Source organism: Charadrius vociferus, unplaced genomic scaffold (assembly GCF_000708025.1).
Source record: "Charadrius vociferus isolate BGI_N301 unplaced genomic scaffold, ASM70802v2 scaffold303, whole genome shotgun sequence".
Lineage (NCBI taxonomy): Eukaryota > Metazoa > Chordata > Aves > Charadriiformes > Charadriidae > Charadrius > Charadrius vociferus.
The window spans coordinates 399931-423549 of record NW_009647756.1 but is presented as its reverse complement, the minus strand read 5'-3'; the positions used below and the strand labels follow the sequence as shown (position 1 = coordinate 423549).

General features: G+C 41.6%; 1 protein-coding gene across 6 annotated transcripts in view; it reads right to left on the bottom strand.

Moving 5' to 3' along the window:
* The window catches only part of RARB (retinoic acid receptor, beta), a 195528-nt gene that overhangs the window by 70672 nt on the left and 101237 nt on the right, over positions 1-23619 (bottom strand). Inside the window, exons 1-2 of one of the 6 annotated variants that reach the window (XM_009882155.1) lie at positions 23173-23419; positions 22817-22945 (exon numbers count right to left, since the gene is read on the bottom strand). The exons of 2 other annotated variants lie outside the window; for them this stretch is intronic. In XM_009882155.1, coding sequence (XP_009880457.1) covers positions 22817-22931 — 115 coding nt within the window. In that variant the 5' untranslated portion in view covers positions 22932-22945; positions 23173-23419. Of the gene's footprint in view, positions 1-22816; positions 23439-23619 lie in introns of those variants that run through there. 3 more of the 6 variants (XM_009882158.1, XM_009882154.1, XM_009882157.1) reach the window with 3 other exon arrangements.

Genomic DNA, 23619 nt, shown 5'->3' with positions numbered 1-23619 from the left:
ACAGAGGTCTGTCAGGCACCGGCCAAGCACCAGAAACTTGTGATACCCAGAAGAGATTAATCAACCAGCTCAGTTCATAAATACACAACATATAGTCAGCAACTGAAGAGCTGAAGATACCGTTAGAGAACTTTTTTCTGGACAATTTTAAAAGGTATATGAGAAGGAAGGAGCCAATGTAAACCAGAAGACCCTTCCTGAAACACCCACATAATATGCGCCACTAAAAGAGCTTAATCTATTCAATGTAATACTTGCATCAGCTGAACAACTGTCTAGAGTTTGATTTTTTGTAAGAAAAGCCAGTTTGGGAACTTTCATCATTGATCACAGGCAAGATGTATGGCTTTCTGAAGAAGGCTTGAACTCAGGTTACACATGCTCAACTCTTACTCCAGCTTCTGACTTAGTATTCTTCCTTGGATCTAACCTTTTTAACTCTTTATTTGAAAACGTATGTACTGCCAGCATGGACGTGTAGAAATCAGGTGCAGGCATCTGTAGCAATTCATGCTCAGCAGGTATAAAGCCTTATTTCTGTGTCGTGTCAGTGACTAGTGGATGCACGACAGCAGAACCCGCTTTCTTCTAATGCATGTCTCCACATGCAGGGTGGAAAAAAAGAAAGGATGGGGGCTGGACAGCTGACTTTGCCAGAAGAGGCATTTTTAAAGCAGTCTTAAAATTTTAGGAAGAATGCAAAGAAAAAAAAAAAAAAAAGAAGGAACTTCTTTCCATGCTCTACTGTCCTGTCCCGTGGGATGTGACACTTCAGGGTCCCTTCTCACCTGAGAAAACAGAGCCTCAGTGCCATCACCCAACACCTGAATGCCGCTTAAGCACACAGGGACTCTCAAACAATCGGTCACTTCACAATTCCTAAGATGGCTGAAATATTTCTAAAGGTTAGATAAAGCAGCCGATAAGATCTTTAAAAGCACAGCGTGCTTTGAGAGAGCTAATTTACTGCCAGCTAAACCATGTTGACAGATGGAGGAGGTATTTTACTTTGTGACCAACTAGAAGCAGGCAGGCGCTACGAAATGCCTCGCGTTTTGCTAGAAACTTAGACTATTAAGCTTGTATGTTAATGCACACTTTGGACAGTTGAGTCTTAAAAGAATAAGAAGTTGTAAAGCAAATGGCATTTCCTGGATCGCCTCAAGGGAATTTTGAATACTGAGCTCAGGGTCCCTGGTGGGAAGCAGCAATTTCAGCTAATTAGGGTGAATAGCAAAGTGTTGCATTTGGTCAAAACATTCTGTTAACCCTCATTTTTGTTGGCACCAACAAGAGTCTGGATTTTTTGCCTCTCTTTTTTTTTTCCTTTTTTTTTTTGTGAATTCACTGCAGGAGTGCAAGGCACACAGCTCACATACATTAGGCAGAAAGTCAAAGGAAACGCCAAAGTTCAACTAAAGTACAAGTAATTAGAACCAGATTCTCTGCTGCTTGTATGTGTGCATTTGATTGTAGAAGTTATTTATAAGCCTCCAAACATTTGAAAAAATAACTATATACTGTAGATCATTTAATTTTTATGTCTCGTCTGGAAAAAAAAGTCTGCTTTTAATCATCTTCCAGGAAAGAGCCAGGAACTGGGAAAGTGGGTCTCAATTGTTTCAATACAAATTTCTCTCTTTCATGTGCCACATAAAACTATACTATAAAATTAAATCCAAAATATCATTGACTCAGCCCCCCTCGTCCAATTTTTTTTTAATAAAAAACTCCTTTGAATTTGTCATGCTTAAATAGTTTGCATTGTTACGAGGGTTGTTTTTTTTAAAAAAACCTGTTGTTTGGAAGACAGACAAGGGGAGAAGAAAAAAGAAAAAGAAAAAAAAAAAGAGTGAGAGAGAAAGAAAACATTATCGTGGAGACTTGCCAGCCTTGACTTAGTAACCTGGCCATGACCCTCCAGCGAGTGTGTGTTTGACCCGGTCACACATGACTCTGGCTGCGGACTGTTGCTGGGTTATAAGTCCCAGATATTTTTACCATATATACAACAGGTGGGGATCACAGACAACAGAAAGAGGAAAACAAAGTCTTCCCTTGTGCGAAGACTCCCATTTTCTCCCTTGCAAAGAAAACAACACAAAGGAAAGAAGTCGGGCTACTATTTCACGTATCGGCACTCGCTGTGCTGGATGGCTGTTTGAGCCGGGGGTGGACCGCACGGAGGTGGAGTGAGCTCAGGGCAGGAGGACAGAGGAAAAGGCTCAGAGGATGCCATGTGCAAATGTTAATCAATGCAGAACGGATTTCCAAACCGTAACGTCAGAACCACAATCGAAAATCTTTCCTCGTAGGGCTGGGTATGCATCAAGGTTCAGGAGGGAATGCTTTTTACTACGAGTGAACACAACAGACCTGGGCTAAAACGTAGGCTGCCACAGTAACTCCAGATTGAGATACTATTATGAGGATTTTAAGAAGTAATTAAGAAAGTATGATGTCCACATTTGAGGATTTCTTTTTTATTATTTGCATCTTTCTAGCTGCAGACATCTGCCTTAAAGCCATGATGTTAAATACAAGTTATTCTATTTTAATTCTTCATTCCAAATTTTCCAGCATTAATTTTAATCAAGTCATAGTTAATCTCTACAAGACTGTCTAGGCCTTAAAAAAAAAAAAAAAAGAGGTATTACTTGGGCGGAAAGCCAAAAACCCCTCTAAGTCTTCAGGTTTGCTTTTAGTCTGAAAAGGGCATACCACTTTCACCAGGGACATCAGAAGATGAAACTTCATGGCCTGGTTTCTGCTTGAGGGTGCGTAATCCAAAATGATCCTTTTCTGTTATTTTAAAAGCTAAAAGAAAAAGCATCCCACAGGTTCTCACTACGTGCTGCTCAAGATTCGTACAGTATGATTAAAATAACAACAAAACTAGCAAGAAGTAGAGGGTATGAAGCTCAGAAGCCCAATCTGCAAGGTCTTACTAATGGACAAACTGCACCCAAGGTCACCTAAAAGGTGCCTCTGGCCAGGTCATTTTAAGAGCCATGCCTGGGGCACAGGCGGCTGCTGCCAATAGCTATCTCAGACAAAGTGCGAGCCCCGATAGGCGCAGCAGAGTTGGCAGAAGTCTCTAAAGCTGAAGTGCTTTTGCTGTTATGACTCTTGCCAGTGCAAGAGCGATACGGACAGCTGGCTTCTGTCCCGTCGCATCTGGGAGAAGAGGGGTCCTGCTGAACTCTGCCCTCTGCCTTGCGAGTACAAGAAGTAGTTAAGCACACACTCTGCTCCGATAGCCTTACCCTAATGAAGTTCCAAGTACAAATTTGGCCATTGCTCCACTGCAGGCAGACATACCATCAGGACAGTATTTTCTTCCCCCACCCTTTTGCATCTCGTGTATTTAGACAGTACGCTATTTTGGGCAGGGTCTCAAAATACGGTGTACAGTAACCGGCGCTGCAGGACCTTCAAGCGCTACTCCAATGCAAATAATAGTAATGATCATGATCCTGCCAAGTCAAAAGGTGTTTGAAAGAATGAACCTTGAACGGCCTCCATAACCTTGAGGGGAGCCATAACTTGCAAAGCAGTTCCTCGGAGCACTTTCATTTTAACTATTTTAGCATTTCAGTGCTAAAACGCAGCCTCACTTCAAAGGATGAGTCTAAAAAAAAAAGCTGCTTCGTAGTCAGCAAATGCCTTTGCTGTGTGTATACCAAGTTGTGTTTGCCAACTGGAATGGCAGAAAAGGAAGTGTTTACCCTCGTCTGCTGCATCTCCCCCAGTTTAGAACTGGGAATATGATGCAGCTTGCTCCCTCCTTCATGCCTTTCATCAACAAAATTGCCAAGTTTCAATTGCAAATCTGTAATGTTAACCAGTAGAGTCATGTAACCTAAGTCAGCGGAGCCAGTGGATACTGATCTTGGTAATACGACAGAAGTATAGCCCTTTGAAACCTTTATTCATATCAGGTGATTAAGGCCAGGAAATAAAGTTCAGCATCCTACTACCAGCATAGCAGAGCTATTCAGATTTGTTTGCAGTAAATCAGAAGGCAACAGCACCTCATTTTTGGTTAGCCTTCTGTTCTAGTCCATAATACAATGTCTGTTCCTTAGCAGCTAACTTCTTCATTTGTAGCACAGAGTTTATTATTCCCACAAACATCCTCTATCAGTTGCCCAGTGAAGGGTGGGGATCTTTCTGTAACATCCTTTTCCATTATACCACAATCTGACCTCTTAATTAATCCATTTGTTAAGCATGCAAATTCAGTTACCTGACTTTACAGTGCCACTTATCAAGGCACTGCAGGGGCCCTGCCTGCCAGCACATCTTCCCAAGTGACATTCCTGCACAGATCACAGACACCCTGAGTGACTCTCCCCGGGCCCCGCTGTCCCCACCACGCAGCACAGCAGGCGGTGCTTCTGGTCCTGCCATACTTGGCAGCATGAAAGATCCTGCTCTCTTCTACCTATCTGATCTACAAGCATGGACCCTGCCACTCCAGTATGTGAATAACCCGTGAGCATTCATATTTTTACCTTCATAACACCAAAGTGAGAGAAGAGCTGTTCTTCTTACTTTACAGATGGGAAACAGAAGCACTGACAGCCTAAGGGCATGATTTGCTTGGGTCTTAAATTCCTTGAGAAATGCAAGCAGTACCCAACTGGGATTTTCAGCAGCAACCCAGAACCTAGCTGTAGCTCTAACAGCATCTTCAAAACATAGCCCCGAGTTACACATGGGATACGTGACAGAGGAGGGAACTCAGTTCAGTCTGTGCTCAGGCCCTCTAACGTGGGGGCTCCAAAGCACCCCCAAGCCTGCGTGTGTACCCCGCTCCCCTGCCCACCGCAAGGCAGGCCAGGGCTGGGTGCCTTCTGCCCCCGAAAGCCACCACTGCTGCTGGCAGGCAACTCAGGAGAGACAATGAAAGTCTCGTCTTCGTTTTCTGATCTTCACAGCCAGCCAAGAACCAACTTTCTATAAGACTACTACACCATATATACAATTACATAGGAATGTCCCAGCAGACAACAGATCTGCCCTGAGAGGAGTCCCGAATCCTCTCCTGAAGGCAGTGCCCATGCACGTGGGTGCTGTGTCCCACACAGGCATAAGCAACACCAGAAACTGCCACAAAGACCCCTACTCTTGACTATACTGTCCAAGGCAACACTAGCCTCATATACCACCAAGACGTAAGCCGGAATCTGCCAGGCTAGTCTTATATATTGAGCACATATGATCTGGAAATGACCAATATGCCCCAACCATGTGCTTCTGAATGAAAAACCCTGAAACTTTTTGCTGAAGCTGCTGAATCACTGCGTTGTGCCCCGCAGGTCTGCTGGAGGGGAGCTGTCATTGCAACCACCTCCGGTGCTTCTCCCAGTTAAGCCGGGATCTTCTGGGAACTACATACTCTCCACACGTATTTACTACAGCTAGCAGTAAAGGACAACAAGGAGGCTGCAGCTGCTCTGTAAGAACACATTCATATTCCGTAGGTTTGCTCATGAGGGTATTTTCAAACAGGAGTAAGGTTTACCCTGGTTTGCAATGCCCGGTTCTCAAGCACCACCTCCGCTAAACCCAAGGGTAGTCTGTGTAACTAACAAAGGAGATTTGTGTTCGCATCACCTTTTCAAAGAAAATGATACTGTTTTTCAGGCTGTTTGTTTGTTTGTTTTACAGCTATATCAGCAAAGCAGTTCTACATTTGGGTTTATGTGTCCGTGTAGCCAGAGAGATGCATTTACACCTGAGCAAACGTGGAAGGCAAAAAGCTTGTCAGGATTAATTAAATCAGGGACAAGAACTGCGGCTGGTTATACCTGTGTTACTCACAGGACAGTGAGACTTAATGACGCGCTAGTAACTGAGAACAGGAGCGTCTTTCACTAAATAAATGGCCAGGCAGACACCATGAGGGAGCCAGGGTGAAAGTAAGCGTACAGACAGGATGGCCGGAGGGTTTGGCAGGCACGGCGGAGTTTACAGGGCAGCAGCTCATCACTTTGTATTAGCAGCCTACCTTCAAAATGAGAAAGAAAACATGTTAAATGAAAAAAATAAATCGTATGGAAAACTGAAGAAAAACATCTGAAAGACGCTAGCTCTGTAGTTTTTTCAGGTCGGTGATTTTCTGCCTGGCCACTACCATGCAAAATTGCATCAGTCTCCAGAAAAAAATTCTGCGTTATTGCAAAACTGAAAAATAGGATCTTATTTTTTAAAAAAGTATATATAATTGTGCTATCATCTGTGTGAAGTTAGATTTTCCTCTGAAAATGAACTTTTCTTACAATTCAGGCCCTGTTTGCTTTACCAGTAAATGCCCAAGGTCAGATCCTCGTCTGGAGTAAAGTGGAGTAGGCAAAGCAGTGACACAAATGTAGAGAAGATGAGAACTCTGGACTCTTTACTCTTTATTTATGAAAATGGACCCTGTTTCTGTGGCCTATTGATACAACTGTAGTGTCAAAAATTCAGCATGTTTTCCTTGCAGGATCAAAAATAAGAAAAAAGGCAAACTGTGAGGGACAAAACACTTAAAAATAAAAGGGGTCTGACTCTTTTTCAGATCTGTTTTACAGTGATGTCACCCCACTGATTCCAAGAAAGACTCTTCACTTGTTAACATAAACGGGAGAAAAATCAGATCCAGCATCTTCAATAATAAATAAAAATTGCAAGGGAAATGAAATAGTTACTATAATCTCTACATGCATCCAGATATTCTACTCAGTCATAAAGTCTCCATTTATAGTTATTGAATGTTTTATAGTGTTTTGAGGACTTTTCTTTTATCTTGAAATCCTTTCAAGCATCCAAACAGAATAATCCAGAGTATTATACTAAAGGAATGATTTTATTCTTCAAAATTCGTCTCCTATCCAAGCTGGTATTAGTTTTCGGTATTACCATGTCTGCCAAATAAATTTTTTATTTTCTATATAGTCAACATGTTATTATGACACCATTCATCATGACTTTGTGCTGTGCTGTGTGGCTTAAATCCAGCAAGAAAACTAGTGTTATAATATCTTTAATCACGTAATACTATTACACAGTTGTTCAGTACCACATGGACAAAATAAAACTGTTGTGCTCTATTTGGAAATGCAGTAAAACTGACTTGCTGTTTAATATTTTACATATCATTTTATTTCTCAAACTTTAGGACCATTAATTCAGAACATCTTGCTATTTAGGTGTTTTTAAATCTTCAAATTAATAGAGTGACTCAACAAGAGCCAATTCAGTGATCAAAACTACTTCAAGTAAGTATAGTAGCAGTTAAAATGCTTATCATCCCAATTAATTTGTATTACAGCCACACTGCTGGATATCACTAATTGATTTATATACCCTCCTTTCCATACCCATTTACAAGGGCAATTATGAACTCCATCACATACGTTTAAATGGGTTACATTAGAATAATATCTAGAAACTAGACCGCTGAGCTTAAAATCTTTAAGAACAGGTAAATTCTTCATTAATGGGTATGCTATCAATCCACTACAAATGGCCTATAACCTTTAAGGCGGTACACGGTACTAATATTTCACTTTTCATGGGCAGTTTGGGGTTGACTCCAATGATGAGCTCCACTGCTATTTTTAATTGTTTTTAAAATTGCATATTATAGGCAGCAATAAACACTTACAAATTAGTATTATACCATCCACAGCTTTCTGCAAAGCATGGTTTCTATAAACAACTTAAAACACATACATCTGTAAATAATAAGTATAAGTATGCTGAATTTAATGAATAAGAGCACTAAAAGAAATTGAACAGTAGGGGTTCAGCAATTAGAGTAACTGCCCATTTTATTAAAAATGTATTGTTTCCAGCTTTCGCTTTAGAAGGCTTTTATTGTACTGCTAATTCTAAGTTTTGATTTCCTTAGAAAAGGAGGTCTAACTCCTTATTTTCTTTGACAGCCCCTCGTCACACAGCCACTCGCCTTTTTCACAAGGCAACGGACAGCTGTGGAGCTTGTATCTCTCATTGCTCGGGACCTCAACTCTCGGGCCCTTGCTACAGACCTTTTTTTGGCATTATGCCACCCAGAGGTATGATTCTTTATTGAGTCGAGGTTTCATCCCACAACGGAGCTGGGATGAAACCTGCTGAATTTTTTTTTGAGCTGGGAGGAAGCCTGCTGACCCAGCAGAACCCAAGGGCAGCCACCCCCCGGCCCCTTTTCCTGGAGGTTACCAACCCTCCGGCGGAGCAGCACGTGTCCAGCTTCCCCAGCCATGCCGTTGCAAAACAGGGCCATTTGCTGAAGCTGGCAAGGCTCGGGGCCGTGAAATGGAGCCGTGTGTTTCCTCCTGCCGTGCAGCAGCAGCCTCCCGCAGGGGACAGGGCAGTGTGTAGACCGGGAGAGGCAAAGGTAGCTTCTTCAACCAAGCAGATACCCCAATGGGCATCCTCCACGCCCCTAACAGTTATTGCAGTGAACCTCTGGGGTACCTCTGCTTGTATACAGATGTTTTACATCCACGTAGCTTACTTCCCTAGTAAGCGTTGAGCTTAATTTTTACACTAGCCTAATTGCACCCACATTGCTTCACTGCTGCAACTGTGGGGGTATAATTAAAACAATACATTATTCCCATTTAGACATGACACAGTAACGGGAAAAAATGGCTTTCATCACTTGGGCTTATCTGCAACTAGAAGGGCAGTCAGACCAAAACTTAACCTTTCTGACATCCTCCAGCACACATACATTTGCAATATCTGAGACCAAAACAGGGACAAATTCTGCCCTCCTCCATCCCCTCAGCATGCCAGACCAGGACAGTGCGTTACTAAGAGCAGCTTACCTCAACATTTCTGATGCTAACATAAGAAATTCAAGTTTATAGAAAATTTAAGAACTGGGCATCGCCAATATCATTTGAGGGGCCAAATAAAATACACAGTTTATCAAGCTGTAATGCTTGCCTGAGTGGAATTTCAAATATTTCTGAACCTGCCAGAGTACCTGCCAGACAAAAGATGGTAACACAGCGGGGAAGGTACCATGAAAAACTAAGACACTAGCAGATTTCCTCTCCTTGTAATTCAGAGTTCTTATCATTGAGTTTACACAATATTTGATATCTATTTTTAAAAATTTTTATAGGTGCAATTTGCTTTCCACCGGTGCGGTTAATCTGGCAAACATCCCTCTGCCCCTTTCACAATAGGTGCAGCAGAAGCTGAAAGCTGGGAAGGAGCTCTGTGTCCTAGAGAGAAGCGGTGGCGATACTACAACTGTGGCTCAGAGCACACTCTACTCTCTGCCTAGAAGACCAGTGATCAATAAAATAAGACATTCATAAGAGACTGGAGACAGGATGAGTACCGTGACTGGAGAGCACGTTTTCCGATATTCTGTTCTCCTATTCTCTACCTGCAGTGGATTTTCCTATTAAACCCTTGGCGTGAGGAATGCTCATCATTTTACCTTATGTTGTCTGCCAGTACAATTCTCACTTGGTAGAGGAAAAATACGCACACGCTGTACTGTAGGCAAACACATACGTGCTAGCAGTATTTCCTAGTCACCTGGTCTTATTCAAAACCTACCTTCAACAGTGACTTGGGTTGTTGGTTTTTTTTTGCCCAGCTATGCTGCTCACAATTGAATGCAATATCCCAGCCTTACAAACAGGGAAAATGTCAACTATACTTTATACAGAATAGGACAAAAAGGAAATACTTTTTTTTCCAAAAAGCTAGACAAGCAACATTCAGTCCTGACACCTGAGGTCCCACGAAACGTAAGGCAAAGCTTATGTCTTGAAAAAGGGAAATTACTTTTCTCAAGTGAGATTCGATTCCAGAAGATCTCTGGCTACTGTGCTTTAATAATTTTTAAATGTCTATATTATAATAATCCAATATTACAGATATGCATATAAGTATGTTTCACAAAACATACATTTTTTTTTAGGGAAAAAAACCCCTCTTCCTGCCATGTTTGAGAGATTTAGGCCATCACTTTCTGTAGAAATTAAGCTCATTTTTACAAATGCTTTCCCAGTGGTCATGGTTGGAAAGATGTGTTATTAAATGTAAATTTATTCAGTGCCTTCTTCCCAAATTTGCTGAAGGACAGCTTCAGTGCCTCAGCTGATACTGGAAGGATTCTGAAGCCACAGCAAAGTATAATTGACAACACACTGAGGCTATTACAAAAATAAGACTATCCATTTCACTTTAAGGCCCAGAAAACTTTCAAACTGTGGCACTAGCCCTTCATGGAGTGACTGTGACAAGACAGAGCAGCCATTTTAAGGAACTGGTAAAATCTAATGGCTTAGGGGTGTTAGTTAGAAATAATTGTTTTTAATTTCTTGATATTTGCACAAGTCTGACAACTGAACAGCACCATGTAATTGCCCATAACTATAATATACCTAGGTAAGCTTTCCACAGAATAAATTTAGTGTGCTTTCCTTTTCTTCCCCTTTTAAGGTCTGGTCCTGTTTTGCCTCTCATTACATGGACCTCTTGGAAATTTTAGGAAATCTTATTAGTTCTTTTTCCACACTTTAACCCACCAGATATGACATGTTTGTCATCCAAAGAGATTACAATAATAATAATAATAATAACAACAACAACAATAATAAAAAGGGTAACCTGTAAGCCCAAGAGATGCTCTCTGAGCAAACGCACCTCTGACCAATTTACCCTGGGATCAACCCCTATGGGCAATCCCAGTGCACAGGCAATCCCAGTGGGGCAGAGGCGCATTTTGGAAAGCTCTCACACCACCCAGGCACAGGGAAGACCTCGCTGTTTCACGGCACCCCCAGCATTTGCAAACCAGTTTGCCTGATCACTGGCTTCTATTGTTTCCTGAGATAAGCAGGGCCCCAGTGAACAATTAAAGCTTTCAATAAATAATCTGTAAGCACATTCATTTGATTTACTGTTATTTGATACAGCAGTTAGTTTCAATGGGGCAGTTACTATTGATCACATAGAGTACTACAGACAAACATGAAACACTTCCAGAACTCCATGGATTATTACTCTTTATCTGCCACTCATCTGGGTTACTTGTAATGGTTGCGAAATTTAAAATCAATAACAACAATTAGCGTTCTGTATACTCTCAGGAATGAATCATGTGAAATATGTTTTGTTACAAATATGAAAGGCCGGAGAGCTTGCAAACATTAAAGACTCCTGCAAGTAGCAAAACTCTAAGATAATTTCTCCTGGCATTGTAAAGCGTCCAATAAAGGAGGTAAAGAAAAGAAAAAATATAGGTATTTAAATGCATCTGTGAGCATACACACAATTATAAAAAGGTATTGCTAAGATTGAAGAGACTTAGGAATACAACTTTCAACTAAGCTGGTGAGAAAGAGGCACCAAATTTGTCCTTAGAAAATTCCACTACCAGCCCTACAATTTCATACTCACTCCTTGACCTTTACAGGAGTTCTGGGCTGTTAACAATGGCAGGACTTGCTCCTATGTAGGGAATTGAAGACAGAGGAAAAGGTCTGACTCCTCTTCCCACTAGCTTTTACTGGAGAGTCTATCACCCCCCAAAAAAGGTGTCTAAATGTAAGAAAGGAAAGCAAAATGAAATTAATAAAGCTGGAAACTGATTGTAAGGGATATATGTTGCAAAACACCTTTTCTCTTAGCTTCAGATTCATGTAAGTTAGTTGTGAATCTAATGAAATGCATGGAAATAACACTATTTTGAGACCTCTGCGAGAGTAATAATTCTAGATAATTAAAATGCAAAGCAATAAGAGAAATGTTTTATCATTAAACTGTAACCAGAGCTCTGTGTGAAATCATCCATTCAGAAGACTTGTTTTTCATCAATTATTTGTTATTTATCTGATGTAAATATAAGAAGGTCTAATTAAAATGTATGACTCCTTATGCAGCTTCTTGTCATTAAGACCAATGAAAGCATTCTGAAGACCATAATGAAATAATTATGTTTGCCTTTAAGAATCCTCTTCAACAACACATGGCAGTACTACACTAAATTAAAACATCAGGAACTAAATTTCTCTTGCATCTATTTCCATTTTCACTAATTATACCCCCAAGCTTTCCAATAGACCAGGCCCTAAAATTCTTTTGAAGCTGAAACAGCCTAAGGAACAGCAGCCTTTTCATAGTAATGGACTTTGATGAAGAAACAAAGGTAATGCAGCCCTGGAAGCATTAATATTTCAAATAGAGTTATCATGTGAAAATATGTGTTTATTTGAAAAACGGGGAAAAGAGTGCTGGTAAAGAGCCAAATACGTGTTCCAGGGAAACCGATACTCTGATTTAATCTCATTTAATTGCGTCATTCCATTCCTTCCTCACCTCTTTTCGTCAGAGTATTTTCTTGTTCTGCACAGAAATTAAGTTTAGCAAAAGCATAACAAACATGGTATTACTGGGCTGTGTCAGTGTATCACGCTGTAACTAAGCTCTGCTTTCACATTTTGGTAAAGGTGAAAACAGCCCCTGTGAACAATGGCAGCGTTCATACCGGGCTCCATTTCAGGGAAAGGGGAACAGCTATTTTCCCAAACCGCCTCCAGACATGCAGTGCTTCCTAACACACAGGTTGTGCTTCAACCATGAAGTCTTGCAGGACCTCTCCAAACACAGAGAAAGGAAAGGATTCGGATAAGGAAGAAAAAAAAACCCAAACCAACACAGAAGGATGTGACTCAGCTCTGACTTCTTGCAGGCAGCTGAAGGCTTTGTTTCAAAACTTTGGAGAGATAATGGATCCCATCTTGGCGTGGTCTCAGAGAAGCAAATGTGGCAATACATGCGAAGCGTAGAAAGATGAGCAGTTCACATACCTAACCTGCATAGCATGTGACGATATGCGCAACTAGAAAAACACAGCCGGAATGTGCTCTCCAAACAGAAAGAGGAAGGCTGAGGTTCACCAGGGGATGAAGACTTGGGAAAAGCATATTCTTCTGTTAGCCCCCCTCATCAAAGACACTTTACACAAACACCTGAAAGACATAGGTTATTTGGCATTTGTTCTACATTTTACAACTTGATGTTTAAAATGTGAGATGAAACCAGAGCAGCCTTTAAGAAAGACTGGTCTCTGACACTTTCAAGCCAGCCACTAAGGAGGATCTGACGTACACCCTGCTCCAATAACTAATAAAATTTCTTCCTCGAATGAATGAAAAGAGCAAACCCAAACAACAAAGCAATACAAAGGAATACTCTGAGAGATGGGGGGGTGAGGGTGGGGGGCTGGTGGAGAAAAACCTCCTCAGCCCAAAAGTTGAGAGGCAGAAGTATGAACAACTGCTTAAAAACAACCAACCAACCAACCCACCCCCTCAGGACCTCATCCGAATAATAAAAAAGCTCACACATGCGTGACTTTTTTAGCCAGTCCTTTGACTTGCGCCCCAAGCCAAAAATGCAGATTGGTGGATTAGTGCTCTGTGCTAAGAAGGGAAGGTTTGTAGAGAAGATAGGAACTTTGATTAGCACAACCCAGAGTGTTGTGCAAAAAAATCCAGAGAGACGAGCTTTGGTACACACAGGCATTTCCCTGCGCCTGAACCAGAGTCCTGGGGAAAGCATCATCCATCCGCCTGCGGATCAACTGCCTCGGCGGCCACAGCCCTTGCCAAGGGTACGGTTTGGGCAGGTATCACCAGGTGGCACTGTGACACAGTTTTCCAAGTCCTTTTTCTTCATGTGCGAGTGAATGTTCAGTCTTGGAAAGACAGGCAACACTGGTCTTCATTGTGGGGTTTTGGGTACAAGATGAGGAATTAAAGAGGCGCTCAGGAGATGGGGAGGGGTGAGCGGCAGAGGAGACTGCCCCCTGCCCACAGTTGTTCCCTGAGCACCGGTGCAGGTGGCAGGTGACTCTGAGACCCCCAAAAGCCAAGGTATGGCTGAACCATGCCTGAACACTTTGATCCCAGATTGGTATTGGTGAACAAGTGAAATATTTACATCAACTCAGATGCCATTTCATAGAATCATAGAATGGTTTAGGTTGGAAGGGACCTTGAAGATTGAGTTCCAACACCCTGCCATAGGCAGAGACACCTCCCACTAGACCAGGTTGCTCAAAGCCCCCTCCAGACTGGCCTTAAACACCTCCAGGGATGGGGCCTCAACAACTTCTTGAGAGTTGGGCAGAGAGAAACCTTATGAAATTCAACAAGGGCAAATGTAGGGTACTGCATCTGGGGAGGAATAACCCCATGCATCAATACAGGTTGGGGGCTGACCTCCTGGAGAGCAGCTCTGGGGAAAGTGACCTGGGAGTCCTGGTGGACAACAGCATGACCATGAGCCAGCAATGTGCCCTGGTGGCCAAGAAGGTGAATGGCATCCTGGGGTGCATCAAGAAGAGTGTGGCCAGCAGGTCGAGGGAGGTCATCCTTCCACTCTAGTCTGCACTGGTAGGTGCTGTAGGTGACCAGAGGTCCCTTCCAACCCTGACCATTCTGTGATTCTCTGGGCAACCTGTTCCAGTGCCTTACCACTCTTAAAGTGAAAAATTTCTTCCTAATATTGAATCTAAATCTACCCTCTTCTAGTTTAAAGCCATTCTCCCTTGTCCTATCACTACATGCCCTTGTAAAAAGTCCTTCCCCAGCTCTCCTGTAGGCCCCCTTTAGGTACTGGAAGGTGCAATAAGGTCTCCTCGGAGCCTTCTCTTCTCCAGGCTGAATTCCAGTTTCATCCACTTACCATGCAGGAACCTGGGAATTCTCCTGGTATCAGCCACCAGCTGGCAGAGGAGTGATTCTAGTACAAGACTGGAAGATGACAAGGAAGTCTTGTAGGAAAAGAGATACACATCTCTATATGATGTGCTGCTGTGGCACCAGCCAGCTTGGCAGAGAATACCACTGTGATGGCCATTTCAAGAACTCGCCACAAGCTGCATTCAGATGAAAAATAACTGGATTTGAGAGATTTTTTTGTGTTATTTGACTGGGGTTTTGTGGTGTTTTTTTTGTTTGTTTGTTTGTTTTTGTTTTGTGGGTTTTTGTTTTTGTTTTTTTTTTTTTTAATTGAACCATTCCTTCCACTGTTTGTGCCTTACGAGCACAAATGGCTTTCTAGGATTGAAGCACCCACTGAAGGAAATCCAAGTTAAACCAAACTGTGGCCATTGTCTCTGGTTGGTACAACATTGGGCAACCTGTTTAACTGTTCCACACCTCTGCTATACAACTTTAAATAGAGAATGACCCTTCTTTCTTTCTAAGAAGAAAAGAAATGTTGGATGTTCATTGTGCTGAACATCCAGCGCAATGACACAAGCTTTTATTGGTATTTCTATATAAGTACTGGTACATAAATACACTAAAGGCTCACTCATATGACCACTCTGTGTCTGAAACCCCTTTTAAAATCAGTGGTGGAGGATTAAGTGCATTTAAGTGCTTCACAAGATAAGGCTCTAAAAGACAAAAATATACTTAATTTGTAATTTTATTGTTCAAAGATCCTTGCTAAAAATACAATGTGAGCCTAGAGAAAAATGTTATGGTTCAATGGAAACAGATCCTCCAAACCATTAAAAGAAACTAAGCAGTGCTAAAAAACCTCTTTGTTGCAAGACATCTCTCTACTCTTTTTCTTAGGGGATGCACTTAGAGTGTAAAATGTAAGTCACTGAAAGTGCATAAAACGGAAATCCCTCCAAACTATGGATGGACTTTAACATCATGTCCTTAGTGGTGAAGATCCAGAGCACTCTGAGAATTTATAAATACTCATTCAAGCTTTAACCTATTAAACCTATACAAGTGTCGCTTGCATGTGTATATTTAACTTACATAGTTTTATAATATTCAGTTTATATGTGGTATAAGCAGGGGAAAGAAAAATCACCTTGTCCAAGGGGAACAGAAGGTATATTATATACTCTGTGTCTAGGATTCTTTACACAGACTTGCTGGATTATATTTCCATCTCTCTTAACAAAAGTATTTGAAGAAGCTCTAAGGCTCAAACACAACGCTAAAAGAAAGTGGGGTCAGTTATATAAGGGCTGGCATTAGTTTGTTAAAAGTTTTTTTCCTACCCACTCCCAAATAAAGGGACAAAGAAGCGAACATTGTGGGAATGTGTTTCTAAACCACATGATATCCTTATCAGATTGTCATGTACAAGGGAGGTTCTCACACAGGGACCCCATGCTGGTGAGCTGCCGTGAGCTGCCCGTCACATGATGCAAGTTCTCTGCTCCTATTCAGATTACTAAAATGAGCTGAAGGAAGCTAGATTTTCCCTCCCTCCCCCGCAAAATAAGCAAAATGCACAGTGACTATAGTCACTGCCACTGGGAAAACAATCCAGAGCAGCTGCTAATGATGAGTGAGTATATGAAGAACATATAGCTATTAAAATCTATACCGCAAGTTTGAAACCGTCTCAGATTAATATCTGATGAGCAGACTTTAACGTAAGGAAGCAAACAGACAATCATAGAAATCTCTGAGTCAGACAAAACGCAGGGAAAAAAACCTCGGTTTGTGGTTTAAATGTGAAATTCTGCAAACTTGACTTGTAAACTTACAGAAAAAGAGTAATATACTCTTATAAACAATTCCTACTTTGTTTTGTAAGTGTCTATATTTTCACTGTTAATGTTGTGAACTTTGTAATTGAATTACTTTTTCATATAGTTTGGGAGAATTGGGGAAGTCCTTCAAATTTTTTTAATACTAAATGAAGGTTCTAAATAGTATTTGGCCATTTAAATATGTGCCTGCTTTTAGAAGTGCTGAGGGAGCTCATAGATGCTCAGCATATTTGGAAATGAAGCCATGAAATGTGGATTTAGGATGCTAACTTTAGGCTACTGTTTCTGACATTCTTAGCTTTTGAAACACATTTGCTCATGCAATGACGGATTAATAAAATCCGAGACCTTAGATTATTTTTTAAAAGACAGTTTAAAATCCACATTTTTGGATGAAAGTTGTTTACTGATTACAATTAGGAGGAACAGCTAAGATTACGGTGACTGAAAGACTGCACAGAAGAATCATTCCCACATGACACCAGTTTGTTTATTTTGTACCGAGAATATGGTTCTCATAAAAGGCAGCAGCAGACGAAAGATACTACTCTTGTTTTGCGTACTAGAAAATCCAGCTTTGCTACCCTCCTGCCTATACCTTTTTTTTTTTTTTTTTTTTGCAATACAGAGAAAATGATTATTCTGTCATTTTAGAATAGTTTTGAGCATTTCATGGCTTGTATTTTCGTGGTTCTATTTGGTTTGAAAGAGCTTGGATTTCAGCAAGAAGTGGCATGGGTCACACTGCATGGGGACAGACTTCATGCACGTGAGCAAAGGTCAAAATCAATCATAGCTTTGTATTTCCAGGCCTATTACTTTTGGCAGTTTACCCTGCCAGAAGGGGCTAAAATATTTGCTTCCCAAAAGGAGTAAACATCAATAGGGGGCAGGAATATAATCAGCTTCTCAGCCATGCAGCAATGAGAAATGAGGGAAAAGGATCTCCTCCTTGCCGTAGCTATTAAGCCGTCTAAAAGTTAGATGCAACATTTTCAGCAAAAAGTTGAAAGATTTCACAGCACAGTGACTTGAAAAGGACAATAGGCCTATTTAGGCAATTATATTATGCAGGCTTTGTTATAAGGCAGCCCTGCTCAGTCCCAGAAAGTCTGGATAATCAAAAGTGTCCAAGTACAGGAAGGGGAAAAGTACAACCCCACCCTCCCGCACAGCCGCTGCCAGGACCTCTGGATTTGAAGGGTAAAGTCTATTTACCGAAGCTCCTTGGCCATTTTATACATCAACTGATATCCTTCCTCATGGGGCTGCACGCTACAGCCTAGCGAAGCTCTGGAAAGCCCTCCGAAACCACAACTAATTTGGCCCCAGCCGCCTGCCCCTGTAAATTCGCTGCTCGGAGGCTGCTGCCAGACCCCCGGGCAGAAACTGCGAGGGGGAGAGGGATGCTCCCCCTCCTCAAAGACTCGCACGCATACCAGCCCCGGTTCCCCACGGCCAAAGAGATCTGGAAACTCATCGCAGCTGTGCTCTGCTTTTGAGGTCTCAATAGGACGGGGCACGGCACGGCTGACGGCAGCGGCCAGCAGTCCTCCTGAGCACAATGTCCCTTTCACAACCCCGCTCCCAAATCTAAATGCTGGCTGTGTAACACAGCCCGCACTTCATCGGCGGCGTAAAGGGCGGTGTGTAAATTAGACCTGAGCAAAACCAGCAGCTCGGGGGTGTTCAGGGGAGGGAGGTGGAAGCATAATCCGCCGACCGGGACACCTCGCTCCCCGTGCGAAGCCCCTCGGCTCGGCGGGGCTGCGGCGCAGGCCTGACGCACACATGGTTAACGAAGACAGGCTCAGCAGTAAGTGGGGATTTAACTGGATGTGAGGATGACTAACTTCGCTGCCTGAAACATTATCTCTCTCTTTCAACTCCTTAAACTTCCCAGTAACCCTCTTCGAGGCAGCGCCCCGCCAGCCTGGCTTTGTTCTGACAAGTTGCACCTCGGCTGCAGAGACTCATTAGGCGCGCAGGGAGTCACCCAAAGATACATTGCTTTTCCTCCAAGCTTATCCCACCCTAACTTCACCAGCGAACGCCTCTCATCAGTTTTGTCTGCAGGAGTTTTTGACAGTGGTGCGTGTCCATTAGAGTTTTCCTGTGCCAGCAGCTGAATCAGGCTAACTGTATCCGAGTCTACATCGAGAATAGTTGTTCTCATTGCAGTTAATTTGAGCGGAAAATAGCCCCGTGCATGTTTTTGTTTTTTTTTTTTTTGAATGACGGGGATCAGAAACAAACACTTTTCATTGCATAGTTCAGGGCATTAACCCACAAGTATAAAAAATTTAAATAAAGACTGTATCCCTAAGCAAGTCAGTCCTAGCGATTTAGCTGTAAAGTTTACAGATGAACTTTAAAGAAAATAACCTGGTTCAAACAGATCTTGCCTTCTGGGCACTAGCAAACACACCTGCAGCAATCTGATACTTGGGAATGCAGATTACAAGTCCTTCACTTCAAAATGTTTGTTTTTAAATTCAGAAAGATGAAAGAAAATAAAGTACTGAGTTTTCTTTCTGTTAAGCACAGATGTTTCCAGTATTTCCAATCCTTGCAGGGAACGAGAACCTGACCCGAACATCGCAATAATCCAGAATTAAGAAGGAAAATGCGTGCCTTCTGGAGTCCCACCTTCACGAACTTTCTGAAAGTTAATACCTGCTAGATCCTCTCTAGGCAAACACTTCCCACCAAACCGAAATAAGAACTGTATGCTACAAGAGCCTCGACATCCTATTACATTCTGCTGCCACATCCATAACTTCTGCCTTCATCGAATTTCTTATTCTTCTAAACCTAACAAAATGCGGTAGGCAGTAGTCTTCTACTTGACATAATTAGCTGAAATGCTACATACGGCCAAACAGACTTACTCTTGTATTGGGCCTGCTCATTTGGGTTTTTTGCCTGTTTAATTAACGAAGACTTTTTTTAATAGGCTTTTCCAAGGCCAAAGGAAAATCGCCATTCCTTGCAGCTCGCTCTCTCAGGGCCTGTCCAGTTCCCACTTCTGCAGTATTTACTTAGCTCGCATTTCACCAAAAGTTACTCGTTTTCTCTCAGTAATTGCTGTCACTGCACTGCGAGGGAGCAGAAAATTCTACTTTACTTAAAAAAGTATAAATTACTTATTCTTGCAACCTTAACTCTTTTGTCCACTTAAGAACTATTCTCTTTTCATTTGATTATACTGACCTGATTTTTGTCTTACGAGAAAAGGAGAATGACTTGTGATTAAAAGTGCAGTTAGTTCTGCTATCATTTCTGAGTCCGTAATTTTCTTAGCAGATAAATACTTTATTTTTAAACCAATAACGATATAACTGATACCACATAAACCAAACATGTATGAGCGCAAAATCAGGTATTTCTTTTGCGTGCTCATAACACATCTTGCAATATACAGTAGCTAAGGTTTGGGTTCCAACCCATAGCAGGTTTTTCCTCCCCCAGGGGGGAGGAAAAAAATACCACACAAGTTAAGGTCATGTTTGGGTTGCGCCTTACCCTCTATTTTTACTTCGCAGACCCTCGTGGACTAGAAGATTCGTGATGCTGCAGGAGTGTGCTTGCTTAGTGAATCGTAACGGGATTAACATACTGAAGATGAGCTGAAGTTGCAGACCTACAGCATTCTGCCCTAACCCTTGCAATGGCCAATTTTGCCAGCGTTTCAGCCGAAACGCTGATGCTGTCTGGGATTGTTACTAGCCTGTTCAGGGTCTGCACTATCCATGTATTATTCCCTCAACAACCATTTACCTTTTACTCTACAATCATGTCTCTATCAAAGCAATATTTCTAAGGCCTAAAGCAATGGCTGCGGGTGTACTGCTTTTATGGCAGAGCCAAAAATAAAACAACAAACTAGACCAAAAAACCTATCTATTACTTGTCTAATAATTTCAAAATTTGGCTATGATTACATTCCACTGAATCACAGAGGTCTTCATAAAAATAGAGGATCAGGAAACACTTGAGTTAGAATTAAACATTGCTATCTTTGTATTTATAAGCACTGGAGCAACCTTTAAACCATTAAAAGCTTTGTGGACCACAAAAATTCTGGTTCTGTCATTATTTTCCCGAGAGGTAAGAAAAAAAAATCCTACACATTGAGAGAGTTTTAGTATTTTACAATCTATTTACAGATATTTATTCCTACACATAAAGCGCTCACACTTTCTTCAAAATTAAAAACAAAACTTGCTCTAGATATCAAACAGAATTCTTCATTTGGACAGTACCTAAATTGCTTTTCCACATTTCTATACCATTAACTTTCACAGTTCAAGTTACAGCCACCATATTATGATTCAGGTTTCGGCCTGATTTTAAATTCCCATGCAGTGAAGATTAATCTCATTGCTTACAAAGTTACGAGACTGGATTCCTGAATGCATTTTCCTGTATTTTTTATTTACCCTTGTTAATATGAGTTTCTTTGATTAGCTAAACTTTGCTGTTATCAACACTTGTCTCTTATCACAGGCCCTAGGCAAATGACATATTTACCACTCATTCCATTCTGATAAGGGTAATCCTGTGTTTAACTTGCTCAAGAACAAACACCATATATTTTGTTTTTAAGAATCCTGCTTCTAGGTATTAACAACATACAAGAGAATGAGCAGGACATTTTTAAAGCAGAAGTTATTTAAAGAATATTTTGCAAATGTAAGCTTTTTACGACAGCATATGCCTCCTACTCCAGAAAACTTTATTTAATTCCAAGTTTCCCCAATATCACCGCTGAAGTTATACTAAAGTTTAAACCATGGAAAGAGGAAAACACATTTTTAGCAAAACATCTGGTTTGAGTTTTTTTTTCCCCCTAACTGAAGCTCTCCCATAGCTAGTAACATTATTTTGAAGCAAAAGCTTTGTTTCGTATCATGTTTGAAGCACTTTGAAAACAGCGCGGAGAAAATAAACATCCCATGCTGAACTTCACAGTCTAATTTTAATTGTAAAGACATCAAAATATTTGCAATGTTGTAGGCTGGTAGTCACTGATTTTTACAATTATGTTTTCATTACTCAACCCACACAAATGTCATCTGGTGACTGAAAACTTTTGAGCAGAGTGAAACATTCGCTACTTCACCAAACATTTTTTTATTTACTTTTCAATTTCCCCCTCCACGCCTTTGAGATAAACTGTATCGAAGGGAGAACGATTCTAATTCCTAGGTAACTTTTTAACAAAAATTTCAAACAGAATTATACGGTCAATGGTGTACTGAAGTGCCCGAGAGTGTGCTAAAAACATTTTGATAGATAGCCAAGCCATTTATCTAAATCACCGTCAGAGCAGTGAAGCATCCTGCAAGCTTTTATGCAGAGTATAAGGTGATGCTTTCTGGCAGTTCTTGTCATTTCTCAAATTTGAAACTGTGGTGTTAAAAAGCTGCCATTGTTTACCATCTATGTATTTCAGCAACAAATCAAGACCCTCTAACGTAATAATACATTTTCAGAAGTGTCCTACCACTAACTCTCCCTCCTCCATTACCAGTGCAACGCTGCCTGGATCTCAAGGTATAGAAATAATTGATGGTTAAACTCAAAGGGTGTTCACAGCAAGTAGTTTTCTAGCAAAACAGCAACTTCTTAGAGCAACAAAGTAAAGAAGAAAGGTGGCAGCAAGGTCAGTACAAAGAAATATTGCCTTTTCTTAGGAAACTTAAAACTACTGTCCGATTTTTAGAATGGCACCTATCCCCTGCAGTTCCACATCTTCTCAAGAACTGTACAGAGCAGCATTTTAATTGCTTGGCTGCTCTGCTTAAAATGCACTTTGAGACAACATGCATCCCGATTATCAAACGTGGTACAAAATTAGATTAAAGAAGCAAAGAAAAAAAAACTCCTATAGAGATGTTATGTAAATTTGTCCTTCACTGGTTGGAGTTTTGCAAGTGTTTGCTGTATTATATTATAATTTCATGTGTTCCTGCTTGGCTTCACAACTGTTGTTAGGATCAGTATGCTACTTGAGAAGGGATAAACAGAAAGCAGCCCGGTGCTTCTTTCCTTTTTCCTTTCTTGCCAAAAGGAGAAAAAAAAAAACAACTTGCAAACCACGTTTTGCACAAACCCTCCCCCCACCCCTCATTACCCCTGCACTTAATTACAAGTAGTTCTTTTTTAAATACATGCAAATAATAATAATCAATAATAATAATAAATCAATAATAATTGCTTTAAAGTGGAAAAATAACAGTTGGGACCTACATTGAGCACTGTGCCGGTGTTGCCACTCTGTTTGTGCCAATCCACTGAAGCATGCTTTGAGAGCCTTCTCCTGGAGCATGCAGGAAGACGGACTCGCAGTGTAGAAATCCAGCATCTGAGCAGGGCTCACTGCTAGGACATCCATACAGTCAAACATGATTCCCCCTGCACAGAATGCCTGCAAAAGTGCTTTCCTCTAGGTGTGGAGGAAAATGGCACATAAAAGTACACCCAACTCCATCAAACTCTGCCCCTTTTTTGGCACGTAGGCTGTTGGTCTTTTTCCCAGACCAGAATCATGAATTATGACAGACAACACAGCTAAAAGCCTGTAATTGATCCAAATGATCATTTACCATTTTCCAGGCTGCCCAGCCAATCCAGCAAGATGGGGGGAAGCGAGCCGCATTCCAAGTTTTAGCTCCCATCAATTTCCCCCCCAAAATTTCTCAAGAGTCAGTCCCGCTGTCGGGGCGCTCGCCGGGTGGGTGCCGCGTCCCTCGCCGCACCGATCGCCCGTCTCCCCGGGATAAAACGGCTCCGGTAGGGACTCGGGATCCCCCCTCGGACGTGAATAGATCCTTCTGCCTCTGAACAGCTCACTTCCTACTACTTGTGTCACAGGGAATGAAAGATTGAATTGCCTAATATATGCGAGTGAACTTTCCGTGAACCCTTCCCAGGCTGCTAACCTTCAAATGACCCAAGCGGTCTGACATCACCAGCTCCCAGGATTCTCACACGCCTTCACAACTCCCAGCAGCCCTGCAAAAAAGCAGGCAGGCAGGCGGGCAGGCAGGGAG